General features: G+C 40.1%; 1 protein-coding gene across 1 annotated transcript; it reads right to left on the reverse strand.

The window, feature by feature from the left end:
• Positions 1–372: 372 nt before the first annotated feature.
• Positions 373–7530, reverse strand: LOC103532912 (kazal-type serine protease inhibitor domain-containing protein 1). The gene is given in 5 exon segments (XM_008498724.2): positions 373–564; positions 1437–1581; positions 3006–3049; positions 3052–3165; positions 7074–7530. Coding segments are annotated over 5 exon segments (888 nt in total). The 3' UTR covers positions 373–436.
• Between the last annotated feature and the right edge of the window lie 10881 nt (positions 7531–18411).

Below are 18411 nucleotides of genomic sequence, written 5' to 3' on the forward strand. Positions count from 1 at the left end.
CAACTTCATACTTAGACCTGTTACCATGTGAATGATCTCTTGATATTTCTTTGTACATATAGAAAAAAGGAAATTGATACAAGGTAAAAATTTTATTTACCTACAGACAGTTTTGCTAGACATATTAGAACATTTGAAGGAAATTGTAACAGAATTTATATTTTAAAAATTAATATAAAATTTGATCCCTTCAGTGTACTTAGTAGACAGGTACATGTTTAAGAATTTTGTTTATCAGTCTAAATCTATGGATTTACAGATGTTATTTCTGTAAGTAGCATGATACTCTTCACCCAAAGTTGAATTTTGGGAAGGTAGATACTCAAATAAATACCTGTGTTATCAGAGGAGCTGTACAGCACAGAAACTACTTGTAAATAGAAGAATGTGGAAAGTATTGGATAACAGATGTATAAAATTACTATTCAGAGTTGTTTCAATTTTCATAGTCCCCAGATTCATATTCTTCCTCATCTTCATCATCAGAATGGTCATAATACTCCCCATATTCGATGCTGTAGCTTACACTTCTACTGCCAGCAGTAAGTGCAAACGCAGATGAACCTGCAAGACACAATTGAATCCAGGTTAAAGTAACTGTAGATAGGAAAAAAGAAAAGAGGAAGGTATATGTCTGTTCTGTGCAGCAAGATCAGTGTTTCTGAAACCTTGTTTTCCATTGAAAGCAGAAGGTTTTTATAGAATGACTTGACTTCATACTGCTGAAGTTCATGAGGTATGAGCAGATTTCTATATCATTCACAGCTTAAGATGTTGAATACACATTTAATGCCCAATACTTTAAACAATGAGTTCAGTCCTCTAGATCCTATGCACCTGAAAATTTCAAAGCCAAGAAAGCTTTGAAAGCCAAGGTTAGTGACAAACTAGATTAGTGACAAACTCCTCTAGGCCAGGAGGTAAACAGGGAGACAATGTGCATCCTTTATCCTGTATTTGCCAGGAAACCCAATTCTCCCCTGCAGAAGAAGGATGTTACTCTGCAGCACTAAGCCCAATGGAAAACAACTGTAAAGCTATTTCTTACATCTTTCCAAACACTCTCATTAAGGAGTAACAACTGTTTCCTTCTGAAGATTTTGAAAAATAAAGAGCTAAGCAGAACTGCCATGACTCAGTGAGTTCCTCAGCTACAAGAGTTGTTCTGGGTGCAGAGTTTCTACTAACATCCAAGAACTTCTGTAGGATGAGGACAATACAATATGCATCTCAGCTGTACACTGAAAATTTCTGTTTTCAAATTTGCAGCAAAATATTACCATATTAACATATTAGGGAAAAAAGTAAAAGGAAAAACCACAGGAAAATTAAAATATGGACGTATTTAAGTAATTTCTCATATCCTTCATTTGCATCCTTTGCAGCCTGCTTGTATGCATTTTAATGTTCTTTACATAAAATAAAAAAAAAAATACCATCAATGACTTTCAGTCTTGCAGAGGCATATGTTGCACCAAACTTATTTTTGGTGTGGCAGATGTAAATGCCTTCATCTGATTTTTTGAGGCCTTGAATCTGCAGCCAGCCTGTCACACCATACTTCTGAGGCCCACCTCTTGCCTTTGAGAAGAGAAAGAAATAGTTGAAATTAAGCAGCCAGGAGACATCATGGTATTTCTCAAAAGAATTGTGTATGGATTAAACATCATTCTAACCTTTGCTTTTTGTTACTGCCATCATGCTTTGATTCCCTTTTTTTCCTACTGCTCTATATTTTAATTTCTTCCTGCCTTGTGCCTCTGAGTTCATGCTTCCCCATCTCTGTTGTTTGAACTTCATTGCCTTTCCCAGTTCTTTTCATTCCTGTTCCTTTTCATGCTACTGATTACCAGCACTCCTCCTGTCTCTTGTCCCAGCACCATACCACTTCTTGCTGTTGCATCCAGGCTTTACTACTTGTTCTCAATCTCATAAATCTCTTCAGGATGGAAGAGGCAGGTGGGTCTGGGTGAGCTGTATTAGGGCTGAGGGGCCTGACCAAGCTGGCACTCAGCATCCAGGTTTCCATGGATTGTCATGACTTACCAGGAGCTTTCACACATCATGACAGTCTGTTTCAACTGGGTATGGATAAAGCCTCTTTAAAGGGGTGAGCTTTCTTTTCCAAACAAATAACAGAAAAAACATGATGCTACTTCAGTTTTTCTGTCTCCCCTTTTGTTCAGGTTGTGCCTCATGTGTGCTAAACCTTACAGCTCTTGGATTGTGTATCCAGAAAGTCAGATTTGTCGTGCATCTCTGTGCATGGTCTCTGTTCATATTCTTTGCCTGTTGGAGAAGGCATGCAGATGCAGGCTTCAGCCTTAGTGCAGTCTGCCTGTACATCTGGCTTTGTTAGTTTATCCCCCTAGAATGTTATTTCAATTTGAAAGAATTAGCATTTTGATTTATTTATTTTTATTTATTTTTTTTAGCTCCAATCTTCAGGCTATTTCTAGATTTGCTTGAAGCCTACACCTATGCCATTTTACTCTTCCCCCCTAGATGTAAACAGTGTCCTCTGTGAAATGCTCAAGTTTTTTTGCTTTCTGAATGCCTCAGGGACTGAACCCAAATAGCAGGTTGCCAGCAACAGCATCTTGCAAAGGAAAGGTTTAAATACCTGCCAGAATTGTGCTCGTGCATCAAGAATAGAAAAATTGCTGCCAGCAGCCATCCTTCCCATAATGCACCTGCTTCAGGCAGTAGCCTAAATGGTTCCATTTATCTTTTCATTCAGTATTTCCACAGTTATGCTATGTAAGGAGAATCTTCCATCTTTTCTTTCCCTGAAGTGGACCATGTAGTACCCTGGCTGTTATTTCTTCTGCTTGGACTGCCAAAGCAATGATCCTTGCACTGATTGAAATAAAAAATCTTTGTGTAGTCAGAGGGTCCCTGTTGGAAATCTGTTTATTGCAATGGTATTGTATTCTGTAGGAGGAATTTGCTGACCCCCCTGCTCCTCACTCCAAACCACATGACATGGAAAACTCAAGTTTTACCTGTACTGAGATGTGGGTGTCATCTCCTGGCAGAGACATTTTATACCCCTTTTTTTCCATTCAAGGTGTGGCATAGGATAGGCTGACACCTCACAGCCAAAAATGACATCATCACCTGTGAAATTCTGGGCATCCTGAGGTGGCGTAGAAATAACAGGAGCTGCAAAGAACCCATGGAACAGTGCTTTAGGAGACAGCCAGCAAAAGCTAACACAAACCCATGTAACATTAATTCCTATTTTACATAATAAAGCAGTTGCTTTTCTCATCTCACACATTCTGAAGAGCGACATGATTCCAAGCAGCTTTTAAAGCTCAGAACACCTAGTGACCCATTAAAGGCTGAACAGGATTTTTGCAAACACTTGATTCAAATGACTCATCTGTTCTTCCCCTTGCACATGATTGTGAAAGTGAAGTTGAAATTAAAACTTTAATGAGCATTCATCATGGATTAAAAGTTTCATTACTGAGATTGCTAGCTTCTTGAAGTTTGTTTTCAGAGTATACTATTGCCTGCTACTTGCTAAAGCTTGCCCACCTCTGATACCAATGGAACTCCTAGCAGCAAGTTACAGATACAGCATTAATATGTTTCACACTTATCTTCAATTGCTATCAATTTCATCTGGTCTTCTTGTTATGTGAGAAGTACTAAGTGATTGAAATCCAATTATTTTATAAGGTTTTGTGTCATTTTTATTATAATAATTAGATTTCCACTTATGTGCTTCCTCTTGCTCTCTTCATCTGCCTCCACTGTTTCTTCATTGCCTCTGAATTATCCTTGCCCACTTTTTCCCACAGAAAAAGCTGATGTTAACCACGAGAGGGAGCCAGTCCAGGGATCTGAAGACAGTAAAATAAAACCTGTTTCTGTCATATGTGATTTAGGTTCTTATCCTTCTGTAAGCATATGTGAGCATACTAAGTGTTGACAGATTATGATAATAAGGATCAGAGAAAAAAAGTAACATATTTACTGTTATCACAGCTTTTCTATTTTGAATATATCTCCTTTTTTCCCTGTTGTATTTCTCCCCTGCAAGAAATTATTTCTGAAGTTGTCTTTCTGTTCTTCTAAAGTTTTCTTTACATTTCCATAACAGTGTTTAAAATTTGAATACATTTTCTGGGCAATTAAACTTGTATTTAAATACCGCTTTTATATTTGTATTTATCCCAGATGATTAGAAACAGAAACTTAAATAGTACATTTTTATTTGTAATATTTGAATCACTGTGTAGGTACAGCATCTATGCTTCAGCATTTGAGATTATAACAGTTTGTTCCAGCTTTTCAAGCAATTTCCTAATACATCTGTCAGATTAAATTTTTGCTAATCTATTTCTGGTTTGATGAAAATGGCATCGTGAAAATTTTGTAGCTTGTTTATTTGGAGTTTATTTCAAAATTTACATTTAAAATAAATTATGTGGCACAGTGAAGTATAAAGAGAATCCCTGCTACATTGTTCTGTTACTTTGTTAAATGTGAAGGGGGATGGATTAAATGTGGAGGATCTGTAGGAGATGAATGTACTTAGTAACCTTGGTAAATTATTAGATAAACTGATCAAAACTAGTTTTCAGAAAAGGAAGGGTTTTTTAGTGTTTCTTTAGGAAGCCATGCCTTTTTCTTCCCCTTTTTTCTGGTGATAGATGAAAGATAAAAGGCTATACTCTTCTGATGAAAGGATTTTATTGTTATTTATTTATTCATTGGTTGCTGTATACAATTAATCCATTTGGCATCAATGGGAAACAGCAGATGCTTTGAAGGAGAAATAACAAAGTGCCTTGAGATGAGTGAAGGTTATATTTATAGCTTGGTACCAAAACCCCACAGCGTTCAGTCTTTGTTTCTCATGCAAATTGGAGTCAGCAGAAATTCAGTGCCACAGTGAGGATGCTGCTCTTAGAGCCAGAATCCCCATTGCCTTTTGTCATCAGTTGCAGCCATGAAAAAAACAGCTTAAGTCACACTGCATTGTAACATGCCCGCAGTGCTTCTGGGGCAAAAAGGGGGCTCACTGGGAGACTTCCACGGGGAACTGAGGTGTTGTGCTCCTACAGTAGCACCTCTGCACCCTGCTGCTTGCTGAAAGGGCAAAGTGCCTTCCAGGGTCTAAAATACAACTTACAAACCTAGCCTGATGAGCTGCTCTGAAAGGGGTTGGCAGGGGGGGCCATGATGCTGACCACCCCAGCCAGCCCAGCACCCACCTCGGGCTAAAGTGCTGTGATGCAGTGGGGTGCTCACACCTGTACAAGAGCCAAGGAGACAGGCCCTCATTTTTCTGAACTAAACTCTGCACAGCACTGACATGGCTATGAACTTTCTCCCAGGCTTCCGAGCAATTCCGTAAGCAGAGCCATCCTAGGAAGTTTCTCTGCATTCCTGAAGAGAGGGTCCAGCCTGCCTGGGAGCCAGGGAAGCAATGGGACAGTGCTGGAGGATGATGCCTGCATGCAGAGCATCTGAGCTCACTACTTCTGCTTGATGAGAGGGGTTATGCACCTCAGAGGTAACTGCAAGGCCCAGTGGATGACAACATCAGCAATTAAAAGTGGTAGTAGTTCCAAATTTAAGCTTTTTGTATGTGGCCAGTTATATTAATTAATGAGAACAGACCCTTGCTCTAAGTCTGTATGCCTGTACAGCTACCTCTGCTGCAAACAGTTGCTACTAGAGTGGCACATCTATAAGAAATATTCCTGAAGGGGTTATGCTGCAAGAACTAGTGCTATTTTAATCCTAGATAAGAACACATACCCGAGGGCTAATAGGCTTTCAGTTGTACTGTGGCTGGTGTGCACTGAGTTTTCTGAAAGTCTCTTTACTGACAAGCCTCATTTCCCAGCTTAATACCCTATTGGCAAATAGGGGATTCTTTAATGGATGTTTCTCTTGCAACTAGAGAAAGACAAAAGAAGTCTGGTATTGTTCACCAGTTTTCCTTGTAAGTATTCAATATCTACCATTCATTCAATATAAAAGCACAGCTTATAGTCTAAATGGGAGGCAACATATTGCTAGCAAGGTCTGGGCAAAATAGACCTGAGTTATTCTTCTATATGGACATTTGCCAGAGATGCAATTTTGGATTCCCAGACCTGTGACCTACATGTGACCCAGAGACTGCTTCTACCTACTCAATTTGATGAAAGATTTCATTAACTTCAAAAAAACCAAAACTAACAAGTTAAAATATTTCTCATGCAGAAAACAAAAGCCTGTTTACTTTTTCCTGTTTGTTTTATATTCACCTGACTCAGGTGAAAGATGCCCAGGAGTAAAGACTTGTAATAATGTGAAGAATGGGGACAGCGTAGGAGCTTGAAGGCAGGATTCCCCCATACAAACTGGCTAAGAATTCTTCCACTAACACTCATTGCAGGGAACTGTTCATGCACTGTAAGTTTCCATTTGATTTTGTTCTAATTACACTTCTATTTCATGAGTTTGCTAGATTTTATGATTATACAAAATTGGATTATTTTGGACTTTTTTGTGAGAAAAATGGACCTGTTAATTAAGCCCTATCTTCTATTACTTCTGCTTCCCTGATTAACATCTATACACTCACATGGATACACACATACATACAAAAATATATACATATATACATGGATGTATGTGTGTATATATATGAAGGAGGTTGGCCTTGCTATTCCATTGTAATATCAAGTCAGCCCTCAAATAGTAATAATAATTATTATTTTTCCAGTCCTCACAGACTATCCTATCTGTTTACCTACTTTGAAATACTCATACAATTTTTGTAGAAAATATCTCATACTCTTCTTCAGAGAAGAAGTAGACTGTAGATCTATGGCTTTTGAGTTGCCATGAGATTTAAATCCACTCATCTAATATAGAGGCTTGAAACACAAGATTACCAGCTGCTGAACTACATGTTTAACAGACTACTATTATAACAAAATAACAATTATAAGAAAAAATACAGACCTAGTAAAATAAAGTTAGACTAGAGTGCCTAGTAACATCTCAAAATAAACACCCGATCTTTTTTTCAGTTTGGAACTGCCTCCGGTATGTATTACCTGATTCACAGGGTCCTTTATGTTTCATGCTGATATTTCTTTTCATAGGATAAGCCTTGTTGAATTGACAGATGTTCTCATAGGTTTTCCCTTCAGGTCCACAGATGCTCTCTTGAGACTTGCACACACACTGGGGCTCAGGGACTTCCCCAAACCTTGCTTCATCAGCATTCAACCTGCACTCAAGGTTGTCCCCACATTGCCCATAGAAATGATTGCCCTGATCCAAATCGCAGATCTGACCTTCTGCATTCCCACATTCAGGACAGCAGCCACAGCGGTCCAATACAGTCCCAGCTGGACAATCCTGAGGCTCAGAGCAAAGTGCCAAATCACATTTTCCACAGTTATCTCCTTCCCTTAACAGCCTCCACCAGCTTCGGTGGTACAAGGCAGGGAAACTCTGAGAAACTTGCACCAGTACTACCAGCACTGCTGTAGCCATCGGGTGCTTCATCTTGAGAATGTAAAAAGAAGAAAAAGTCCTTGGAGTTAAGCCAGGGGATGCAGGGGGAAATAAAATAATAGAAAGAAAAGGAAAAAACAAAAAAAGAGGAAAAAAAAAGAGCTAGTGAGAGAAAAACATCACAATCCTTTTTTTAGTTTTGTTTTTGTTTTATAATATAACTTCTTCTGCAAACATAGGCTTTAAAAAGAAACTATCATCAAATTCTTAATCTGGAACTGATAATAAAAATGTACACAAACCCACTGGCTTTTCTCTAATGCAGTTTGGAATGCAGTATTGCTTATACAGAAACCAAACTGCCCCTTCTGACAGCTGAGTTGAAGCTCTCTGAAAAGCTGTTTGCTCAGTATCTCCCTGATAATAATTTGCAAAGCATTGCTCTATCGAAACAACATTATATTGCAGCTACTGTAGGAAGAAAAACAGTAAATTAGTGTAAAATGAAGAAGTTAACTGCCATGAGGCTTTTTCACCCCTCGACATTTGAAAAGGAGAGTCACACAAAGGTTAAAGTGGATATAAAGCGGTACCCAAGATACTAGTACTCTAGAGCTGAGCCAGTGTTTCATACACTGGAGAAAGGTTTAGCACCAAATTTCATCCATTAGTGGTCCCAGCTAGGAGGTTCAGAATTACCAATTTACTTACCTGCTCTTTACAAGCAAGGGACAATCCAAGATAGCTGGAACTGACTATAAACTCTTGAATTTAAGATGAGAGGTGCCTGCATCCATTAAAGAACTCATTGTTCTTTCTGCATTTAACTTCTTTTCAGTGTTTCTGAGTGTCTGTGGTTTGCAACCCAAAGTAACGTGGTCCTCATTTGGCTCAAAGAACAAAGTGCAAAAGGTTTAGAACACTGACAAACACAAGCAAGCTGCCACAGCATCTCTAGATGCACCAGAAGGAGGTTTTGCTTAAGTATTAGGTGCATCACTCATTTTTTCATAGCACTTTTCTGTCTTTGTTTTTTAAGAGACAGTTAAAAGTTACAAAGGAGGATGAAAGAGGTAACTGATTTCTTTTCCCACTTTTTCTGTGCATAAATTTCTGCCAGTTCAGGGAGTTAGGTTTCATGTCCATAGACCAGGCTGTTCAAACCTTGTGCTGCCCAGCAGAGATGCACTTACTGTCTGTTGGAGGTAGAAGTGAAGCATAGTGGACTTACAGACCCTGCAAGTATGGCTCAACAGCATCGGTCAAGGATAACCACTCCCTACAAATAATACATCTTTGTGAGATTTTTAGTTTACATAATTTTGCGTGCACCACACTTTAAAGATATATGTATAAGGCACTGTTAATATAAAATATAAGAGAATTCATTCATTCATGTGCCATCTTTTCCTGAAATCATCCACAAGCAGATTTATTCTTTTTCTACTCATGGTACTTAGCTGCTTGTATAAGCTCAGTGAAGGATGCATTTTGTTGTACCTGCCTTACATCCTCTGGTCACGTCCTCAAAGGCAAATCTTTTGGAAACATGCTTACTTTCCATTCCAAAAATCTTCATGTTGTTTCCCAAGTTCAGCTTCATACCTTCTGCACCTTACCTCTTGCTTTGAGTGCAGTAGCAGTCTGCTTTAAAACCACTTGCTTCTCCCAGGCTGTGTACAATGTGATTTCTTTCTGGCTTGTGTTGGTGACGTCCTTCTTAAAGCCAGCCTGGAGAGACATACAGAGCACTGCTCATTTCCCTGTGATGCCTTGAGCTAATTCATATTCTGCAATCCATGTTCTTGCTTTGAACACAGAATCAGACTATAAATAAGTAAACTGTGTGTGCAATTGATGCTTTTGAGAGTAAAAAATAGGTAACCACTGAATTTAATGGGAAATTGATTTCTTGTCCCGCCTTCTTATTGTTAATGTAGTTTATTTCACTCACATATTAATTCTAATTAGGCATTTACAGTCTACTCATCCCTGTCTTTTTTATTATTTTTGCCTGCAGCTATAAGGGATGAGTATCTATAGGACAAGGATTTACTAAGGCTCATATACAGTAAAAAAAAAACCTCTTACAGTGATGGAACCATACATGCAAAGTGAAGTCAGAGCAGAGTGGGGCTGCAAGTCAGCCCTGCCACTGGAAGGCTGAACTTTGCCTGTCATGTTCCAGGAAACACGTGAGGGCTGTAAAACAGGAGCATACAAGGAAGTACCTCATGTCCTGGCACTGAGGAAACCTGTCATAAATATCTGAGAAACCATTTTTGGCATTTATCTAATATAATCTGAGTTCTTGGTGGGTTCAGCCTCTGTGTTAAGAACTGGATATACACGTGGCCTCGAGGGAACAGCTATGCCTTGGCACCTCATCTTCAGCTGAAGGGTATTTGGCCACTGATTCCTGAGCTCACTGGAAACAAATTGGGGTGGGGGGGAGGGTAAAGCACTGTGGCAGAACGTGAAGAGATGGTCTGATATCTGAGAGGACAGTTGGGAAGAGGGCTGCTGTAACTCTGCACACTGTAGTGCATGAGCAGAGCTTTCCATCACAGCTGTAAACTAATTTTTCAGTGACTTCTTTCTTGAACAGGCAGGTTGAACAACATTAATGTTCCTTGGTCTCAGAGAGCAAGGTAATGCTGGCTATGCAGCAGTTTCACAGACTTTTTCTGGGTCTTTCCATATGGTGTTGTCAGTGAAAGAAGTTCTGCCACTGTCTTGTGGAAGGAACAATAGCTGAGTTGGATGATGGGCAGTGAGATGACAAGGCAGAATGGCCCAGGTCTTCCTGTACTCTCAGACTGCATCTTCCACCAGGACATAGGAAACATCTTGAAGAGTAATTCCTGTATGTGAATTTTTAAGGAAATTGTATTCCTATTCATTTCCTGCTACCTTCTTGGGGCCTGGTGTTATGCTAAACTACTAACTTGTAGTGCATTACTCTGCTTTGCATGGTAAATAAATGAGATATGTGGCTGATGCAACTTCAAATCCTATTGCTAGTGATTCCTGAGCTACTGCTTTTTCAGACAAAATGTGGTCAGGTATTTTTTCTGTTTTTATCAATGTTAGTTTTATTTAAGTACACGTTTCCAAATCTGGCCCTGCCAGACTCACAGGTCTGCTTCTTACACAGAAATGTACAGGGGCCCCTTGAGGAGTAACAGCAAAATACAAAGTTTTGAAGTGTGCCTTCTACCCTCTCTGGCCTGCAATCTCTCCTCTTTCTAAACACATGCTTGGAAATTGATAGTGCTCTGTCTCTTAGATTGCAATAAATACCTATTCTTGAGTTTCCTCTAGACAGGGTAAATCTTTATTGACTCAACCTGTTTTCATCCATGAAACTTTACACTTTTATTATAAGCACAAATGAAGGATTGAAGCAAAATGATGTTTAGTCTGTTACGCTGGGTAGTGGCATACAGGTGGCTGTGCATTTGGTATATGCATTACTTGATACTGCACCAATGTCTTAGGATAATTTTTCTCTCCACAGGATCCAGAATTGAGCTTCAGTTGAGGTGCACAGCTCACCTGAAAACAGTATTTGGTTTGGTAGGAAAAAGTGGCAAATGGTGGAGATTAATGATAGATGAGGCAAAACAATTTTTGAATGCTCTTTATGGGTCCTAGCAGAACTGCTGACTGGCAGTGGTACAGGCACAGGCAGTCAAGGAATCTCCAAATGTTGCCTTTTTTGGTGCCTATTTGCTGACACATTGCTTTCATGATTCTTGTAATTAGTGCTGTAAGCACACACATGAAGTATAAGTTAATGCCACAGTAACATGATTATTAAATCCATAAATCAAAAGGCAGGAGATCCGTAATTAACTTATTCTCCAGCATCAAGTAAATGATTCTGCTGTGAGCTTTAAGAAAGCAAATGTGAAATACAGGTTGCTGACTATGAGGCTGTGTAATTATATAATTGAATTATAAATTTTACATATTTTAGTAACATGTATTTTAATTATTTTCTTTGTAAAGTTAAAATGGAGGATCATTATTTTTGCTGGGTATGTTTGGTTTTTTTCTCCTTTTTTCCCCCTTATCTTGAGCTTTTACATGTAGTTTATAAAAAATGAAGGGAAATGTGTCTGAAAGTGACTGTTTTCATGTAGGGCTTTGGCTCATCTTCTGGTTACTCACCTTGGACCTATCTCCAGCAGTGGCTGACTACAGATTTCTTCTGTTTCACATTTCAGCATCATTGTTGATGGCTGTAGGCTTTAAATTTTAACTCGTAAAGGCAAAAGAAGGGCCTGCTAGCACTGTTCTAGCACTAAGTGCTTTGGTTTCATTTAGTATAGCTCAGGGATTCCTTTTCACACAGACAAGTCTGGAAATCCCTTTTCACGAGTTAGTATTTCCTTTCAAGAGGCCAGGTATTTACAAGGGTTCTTCTCAAGTCTGCTTCACATCTCTGTTGTCCTTTAAGTAGACCAGATTTCTGAAAGCTTTGTGGTTTTACACAGAAACACATGAGCCTCCTGACACCTCAGGAAGGTGACACTGGAAACATATAGGGTAGTCAGCAGTATAGGCAGTCAAGCATTTTCCTGAAGCTGTTCTTTTGAGAGGTACAGTGAGGAAAAAGTGTCATGAGTGTCATCTCATGTGTCCTGCCCACATTTCCAGCCTGGCAAATCTTAGTTGCTCATCATACACTGTCTCTATACTTTTTAATTGCAAGTACAATATGGAAGCAATAGTCAGCATCATTTTCCTTCCTCTTGAAGGAGGGAGGCATGAAGGTTTGTCTACCTTGAGCTTTAATTTTCAAGACTGCTAATGGAAAAGCATCTCCTGTATTTTGTGCAGACCCACAGTATTTTCAGGTGGTGTATTCTGCTGCAACAGATACTATAGCTTAAAGTAGAGTAAAAAAAATTGTGTCTAATGCAGTTGCTGTCTAAATCAACACAGCAACACAGTACTGCTTTTAGGTACAGCAGGGCTTCAAAGACAGAAGCTGGGGAACATATATCAAAACTCATCACATAAAAGCAAACAACAAATGAAGAGCAAAAGAAAGTCCTTTCTTGTACAAGCAACAGGAAAGAAATGGGGCAATGTGCTGGGGGACTTGGTCCCCAGCCTGTCCCAGAGTTGAGAGGGGCATGGACTTACCCATGGCATCAAGGTGTGAGTGTGAGGGGCTAGCAACATCCATGGGTGGCCCTTGCTATTCTTAACCCCTCCTGAGTGCAACTTGAAGCAGAAGGTTTGAAGATTGACCTTGTCCTTATTGTGGACGTGCAAAAACATACTCTAAGCATTTGGAGAGGAGCTGAAAGTAAAAATCAACCAACCCACAAAACCCTCAAACAAGCCCACGAGCCAAAAAAAGTCATTTTGTCTCTGCCAATATTTTGCAGTGCTTTAACCTAACAAAGCCTTAAAAGAAATGTGGTTCTGGCCAGTGGCTTCTGAGAGCCAGGTGTGTTTGTGTGTATCTGTCCATCCATTTGCCACCCAAGAGAGGAGACAGAGATGAGTAGGTTTAAACCTGAAGATGACACTACTAGTCCTAGCAGTTGCCTGTACTGGCAAAGTGGAGTGTTTCCTGGGAAAGCCTTATAGAGAAATCTCTGAAACTTGCAGACAGTGAATATAAAGTAATTTTTCTTGGCAGCCTTAATGTTGATGGATAGGATGGTTTGCCGTGTCCAGTTTATATAAGAGCAGTTGATATAAAATGACTTCATAGCTGGATATTTCTGAGAAGTTTCATTTCAAATAATACAGTTCTTGCCTCTGGCAGTGCTGTGGTTTAGCCCTGTTATTACTGGGAACTAAATCTTTAGGATATTCTAACTATAACTGCAGGGCCTGTTTGATCTACACAGCAAAGTTGATACTTTCCAAAGCTATGGAAACTTTATAATGGAAAGTCTTATTAGCAGAAACTACTTGCCCCTAAAAACAGACAGGAAATCAGACACAGAGAGGAAACTTGGGGGATTTTCCTATAGTTTTCTCTCTCACAGCAATTCTGATGAAAGTACTGGTTTCCATGACAGTGAATGTACACATAGACCGTAACACTACTTCTCTAGAAAAGCCACTAGAAACCAATTTCTGATATAAATTCTCTAAGCTTGTCTCTGATGCACATGGATATTGCATAATATACTTGTACCTCTTGAGGGAAATAGGATTCACCCTTGGTGCTAGACCCTCCACCCTGGGAGATCTATGCAGCAGAAAGGCTAAGGAGGAAGGAGGAATTAGTATTCCCACTGGAACTTTCAAAGCTGTTTTTCAAAGTTCACATTTCTAGCAGTTTGTGCCAGAGCAGTTGTATAAATGGGATATTCTCAAATGATTCTCTCACCCCTTTGATGTGTGCAAGGCTAAGGACTGAAGCAGAGAAGTTCACAGCCTGCATGGTGCTGGTAGGGCCTCTGTAGTCCCACACCAGCCTGGAAAGGCAGAGTAGGACCTCCTGGAGCTGCCAGCTGGTGTGAAGCCTCTTTCCTCAGGCTAAACCATGAACTGGACTCCAGCTCCTTCTTCTTTCTCTTTTAAAGGCACAGTGAGCTCTGACTGTTGTTACAAAGCAAAATAAGTCTGCAACAGCCTTAGATTCAGGCTGTGAGCTCTGCTAATACAGCTTTCAATTAAGTCTTGCAAAAAGCCAGTTTCCTAAACAACAGTGTTCATGAACCAGCAAAGAGGAGAGAAGGAATCTTCCTCTCAGTACTGTGCTTTTATTTGGAATTGTTCCAGAATTTAACACTTCTGACAAACATATATGCTTATCTGTGATCAGAGAGCTTGAAAAGAAGCTGTGCTGTCCAGTGGAGGGAACACCCAGGCTGTGTCTGGGGAAATGAGGGGAGGCTTCACTGGCTTTAGTCTGGGATGGTTTGTGGACCCATGAGAGGTGCAGTGGTAGGAGGTGGAAACTGAGAGAGGAGAGGAGGAAGCATCAGAGTTAATAAGGACAGAAAGCAGGGCTTGAGACAAGCTCAGATAGGCAGCACTTACCACTGAAAGAAGGGCTGAGGTCACAGGTATTGCCTCTGCTGTTGGAATTTCCACTGTTCTCAGGACTCCGTGTGTTGTCTCTAGAAAACTGGACTGTATCATCCTACAGGTTGGCATCCCTCCAGATAAGAACATTCATCTAAATACTTGAAGATTAAAACAAAAAAATCAACAGTGGAGCTCTATCACAAATGCTGAAGACCCCTGGGAAGATGAGGCTTGTCTAGGGATATTTGCTACTCCTACCTTTCATTAATGCTTCTGCTCTTGGGGTCAGGGTATAGGTTTGGATTTTATAGTTTCTAGGAGCCCTGCACTAGTTCTGGCCCCTTTACTATCCTGTTGTTGATAAGGGTCATAGTAATGGGAGTAGGTCATCTGTGATAGATTTTAGCTTTGCTTGTTTAATTCTAATAAGAGGCATGGAACCTAGAAAAAGCATTAACTGAGGGAACATGAATGAAAAATGAGTGTGAGCAGTTAAGAAGTAAACACCTGAGCATATTTAAATCGATAGCCAAACTCCCATTAACTTAAATGGGCTCAGGATTCCACCCAGGGCTTTTAGCTTAGCTGTTTGAGTCAGCAGCTCAAACATCTTGGTCCCTGTCCAGCAGATGGCAGGGTGACGTCTTAGCAGCAATGAGCAACAACTGCATGGTCTGACCCTACCTGTGGAGCTTTAATTCCATCTTCTCCAAAATGTGTGGATTTGCTATCTGGGGATCTCAGTAGGTTTGACTAAATGGAAGGACTCTGTGTGACTGAAAATAAAACCCTTTCAGCATACTGGAAAAAACAAACCCAGATGACAGTTGGAGTCACAAGCTTCTAGAGGGACAACTTCTCAGGTCATGCCCCCTGACAGTTCAGTGCTGGGAAGATGCAGCTGCCCAGTGGACACAATTAAAGCCCTGTCCCTGCAAAGCAGTCAGGAGCTCTTGGTGCTCATACACCCTGACTCTAAAAATCTCTTGTTTCAAGACTGTGCCAGTATACACGTGTCTCTGCTTAGGATCTGGGATCTCCCAGTAGAGAACACTGACATTACACAAAAGCCTTTCTTTTTCGAGGAGAAAAAAAGCAACTCTTTATTTAGAACTAAATTTGCTTCTTCTTAGTTCCCAATTCATAACTGGCATGAATGATCAATGAAATGTTAGCTCCCAAAATATGGATTTCTTGTTGGCAGTTGCAAGTAGCTGCGGTAGTATGAAGAAAATAAGATATAACACAGATTTTTGGGCCCAGCCAAAGCAGCTTGCAGTTCAAGCCTGAATTCTCCTGCTGAACTGCTAACCAAGTAAGACAGAATTAAAAAGCTTCAGACTACAGGAATTTTGAGGAAAACTGCAGGTTGTTTGAGATAGATATCTCAAAAAGGAAGGGAGACAGAAAGAAAATGCATCAAATTATTGACAGACTGAACACTCTCCTTAGGTTACCAAGAAGCCCATTGTCTGATCCTAAGTGTAAAAACAGGTTGTAATATAAAGCAGCTTTTATTAATTAATGAATATAGAAGTTATTTCAGTAAGAAAACCTGTGCCAATTATCAGCACTAAACAGTCTTTCCTGTTAAAGATATGGCTTGCTGGCTGCATGTTCTGACACTAAAATACAGTAAGAAAATGAGAACAATTTCTGCTACCAGTTCCATCAGTTGGTTTGAAAAAGAATTAGCCTTTTAAAAAATGCAAAGTATTCCTTACAGCAGATGGTAGTGTTTGCATATACAAATACCTTTTGGAAATGGTAATGTAAACCACATGCTGTGGAACAATAGGATTCCTGAGATGAATCCTTCATCCTGAATTTGGAAAAAAAAAAAACCAAACAAACTACTCTCAAAGCTCAGCCTGGTGGCTGCTGTAGCAGGAGCAGCTCCTGCATATGCTAGGGTGAAGTAAGCACAAGAAGAGTTGGGTGGAATCTGAGGGGATGGGGGTAGCAGGGAATAGAGGGAAGCAGGTGAATGTTGGAATGTACATAAAAGTGGAATTTTTTATCACTCTCTGCTACACTTTTAGATGTACGCATTACATGTTAGCCTCTCTTACTCTCCTCTGTGGTGCAGCTTTTTTCTATTTTAAATGGTAAATTAATCCCCAAAATGCTGCTGTGCCAGAATGCTCTTGGTCCCTGTGCTTTCTTCTGTGTAGTATGGTATGAGGCTTTATATTCCCTCGGGTTGCACCAGATACAAGCATCTGCATCTCTTGAGCTCATCAGGTGACCCATGTTACCTGATTGCTTCTCACTATCCATCATGCTTACCTCTGCTAGCTCACATGCACAAATGTTTGTCCACAGAGGCTTAAAGTACAAATGCTTTTAAAAAGAGGCAGAGATTCCAGAAGCTGCAGATTTAGGAAGTATATGTAAGGCAAGGTTACCACAGGCCAGAACATCACTGCAAAGCAGAACTGTCTCAAGAAGCAAGTCAGTCTTTTCCTCCATACATTCACATTCTACCAAGAGCACAAACCTGGCACCGTGGCAAAATAGTAAACATCAGGAGTAACTCTGTCCTGTGGCTCATCCAGGTTTGTGGTGCCAAGTCTCTCAGAGATATAGGGCAGACATGGTGGATGGGAGGTGAAAGAGCTCTCATCAAAGCTCAAGAACCATCAGCCTAGAAGATGTTTCATGGGGTAGGCCACTACTTAACACCCCTCCTCTTCCCTGTAGAGCCTAGGCAAGGCTGACCCCTTAAGCAGAGCTGTGTGCAGTGCTTACCTGTGGCTTTGTCCTCACCTGCAGCTCACATGTTACAAACCAGTCTTGTGGAAAAGGCTGACTTTTCAGTTGGTGTCTATTAAAATACTGGGGCTTGTCTTTGCATACCAGAATCACAGAAGCTGCTGTACACTCCAAATATATCAAGTTGTGAAAGTATCCTCTTGAATTCAGTGGTGCTTCTAGTTTGTATTGGACAGAACCTTGAAACAGGAAAGACTTGAGACTGTGCAGCACCTCATCCTGACCACTCTGCAGAACCTATGTTCATCACACCACTCGTCTGTCACTGCCCTCTGCCAAGTGTCATATGTGGGACAGCAGCAACACCAGGCTGCTCCTGGACACCAGTGCAACTAAGCTGACTTGTTTCACTGTAGAATGTATTAATTTTGGTCCCTCTGACATGACTGATGTACCTACAGTAGGCTAGAGGCTCAGTGGCTTCCTTTGTCTCTTAATTTCCATATCTGGTTCTTGCTGAGCACCACTTTAACCACTGGAAAGGCCTTTGGACTGCTCTGTGCACCCCAATGGGGCCAGAGTTAGGGCAAAAAACAGAAAATATTTTGGTGCACAGAGGCATATGTAAAGGCACACTTAGAACAAGTCCTGAGCAACTTCAAAGCATCCAAGTAGTAATAAAAGCTGCAGCTGATGAAAGCAAGCCTTGAGAGTGACAGTCTACTATAACATACAAAGAAATGCCTTTTGTTTGATATTAATATTTGGTGGGCAGTGTAGAACACATAAGGGCACTTTAGCTGGGTTTTAAAGAAAAAAAATTGACACAGAAAGAAAGTAATGATTTTTTTTTTTTAATAGAGGATCTCTCTGGGGGGTTTGTGTTCATATCACAAACATTCACTTTATTACATTTTATGGAATGGACTTTAAATGCCAGTATATACAAGCCAACATTTCATTATTGGAGTTCTGTGTTTATTCACTTGCCATTGTCAGTCTGTTCCCTTTTGTCTTCTTGCACTGCACTTTGTAAAAGCTATGATTTATGAATATGTGGTTTAGATCCTTCACAATACAGTGTGGTGAAGTGGTTCAATAAAAAGTTATTAAAGAAAAAAATCTATAGCTTTGTGTGCTTTGCCCACCTTCTAGAGGAAACCCCAGTAAGAGACTCTGACACTGAACAAACCCTGTGTGCATGCTACA

The sequence above is a fragment of the Calypte anna genome, chromosome 13, assembly GCF_003957555.1.
Source record: "Calypte anna isolate BGI_N300 chromosome 13, bCalAnn1_v1.p, whole genome shotgun sequence".
Classification (NCBI taxonomy): domain Eukaryota; kingdom Metazoa; phylum Chordata; class Aves; order Apodiformes; family Trochilidae; genus Calypte; species Calypte anna.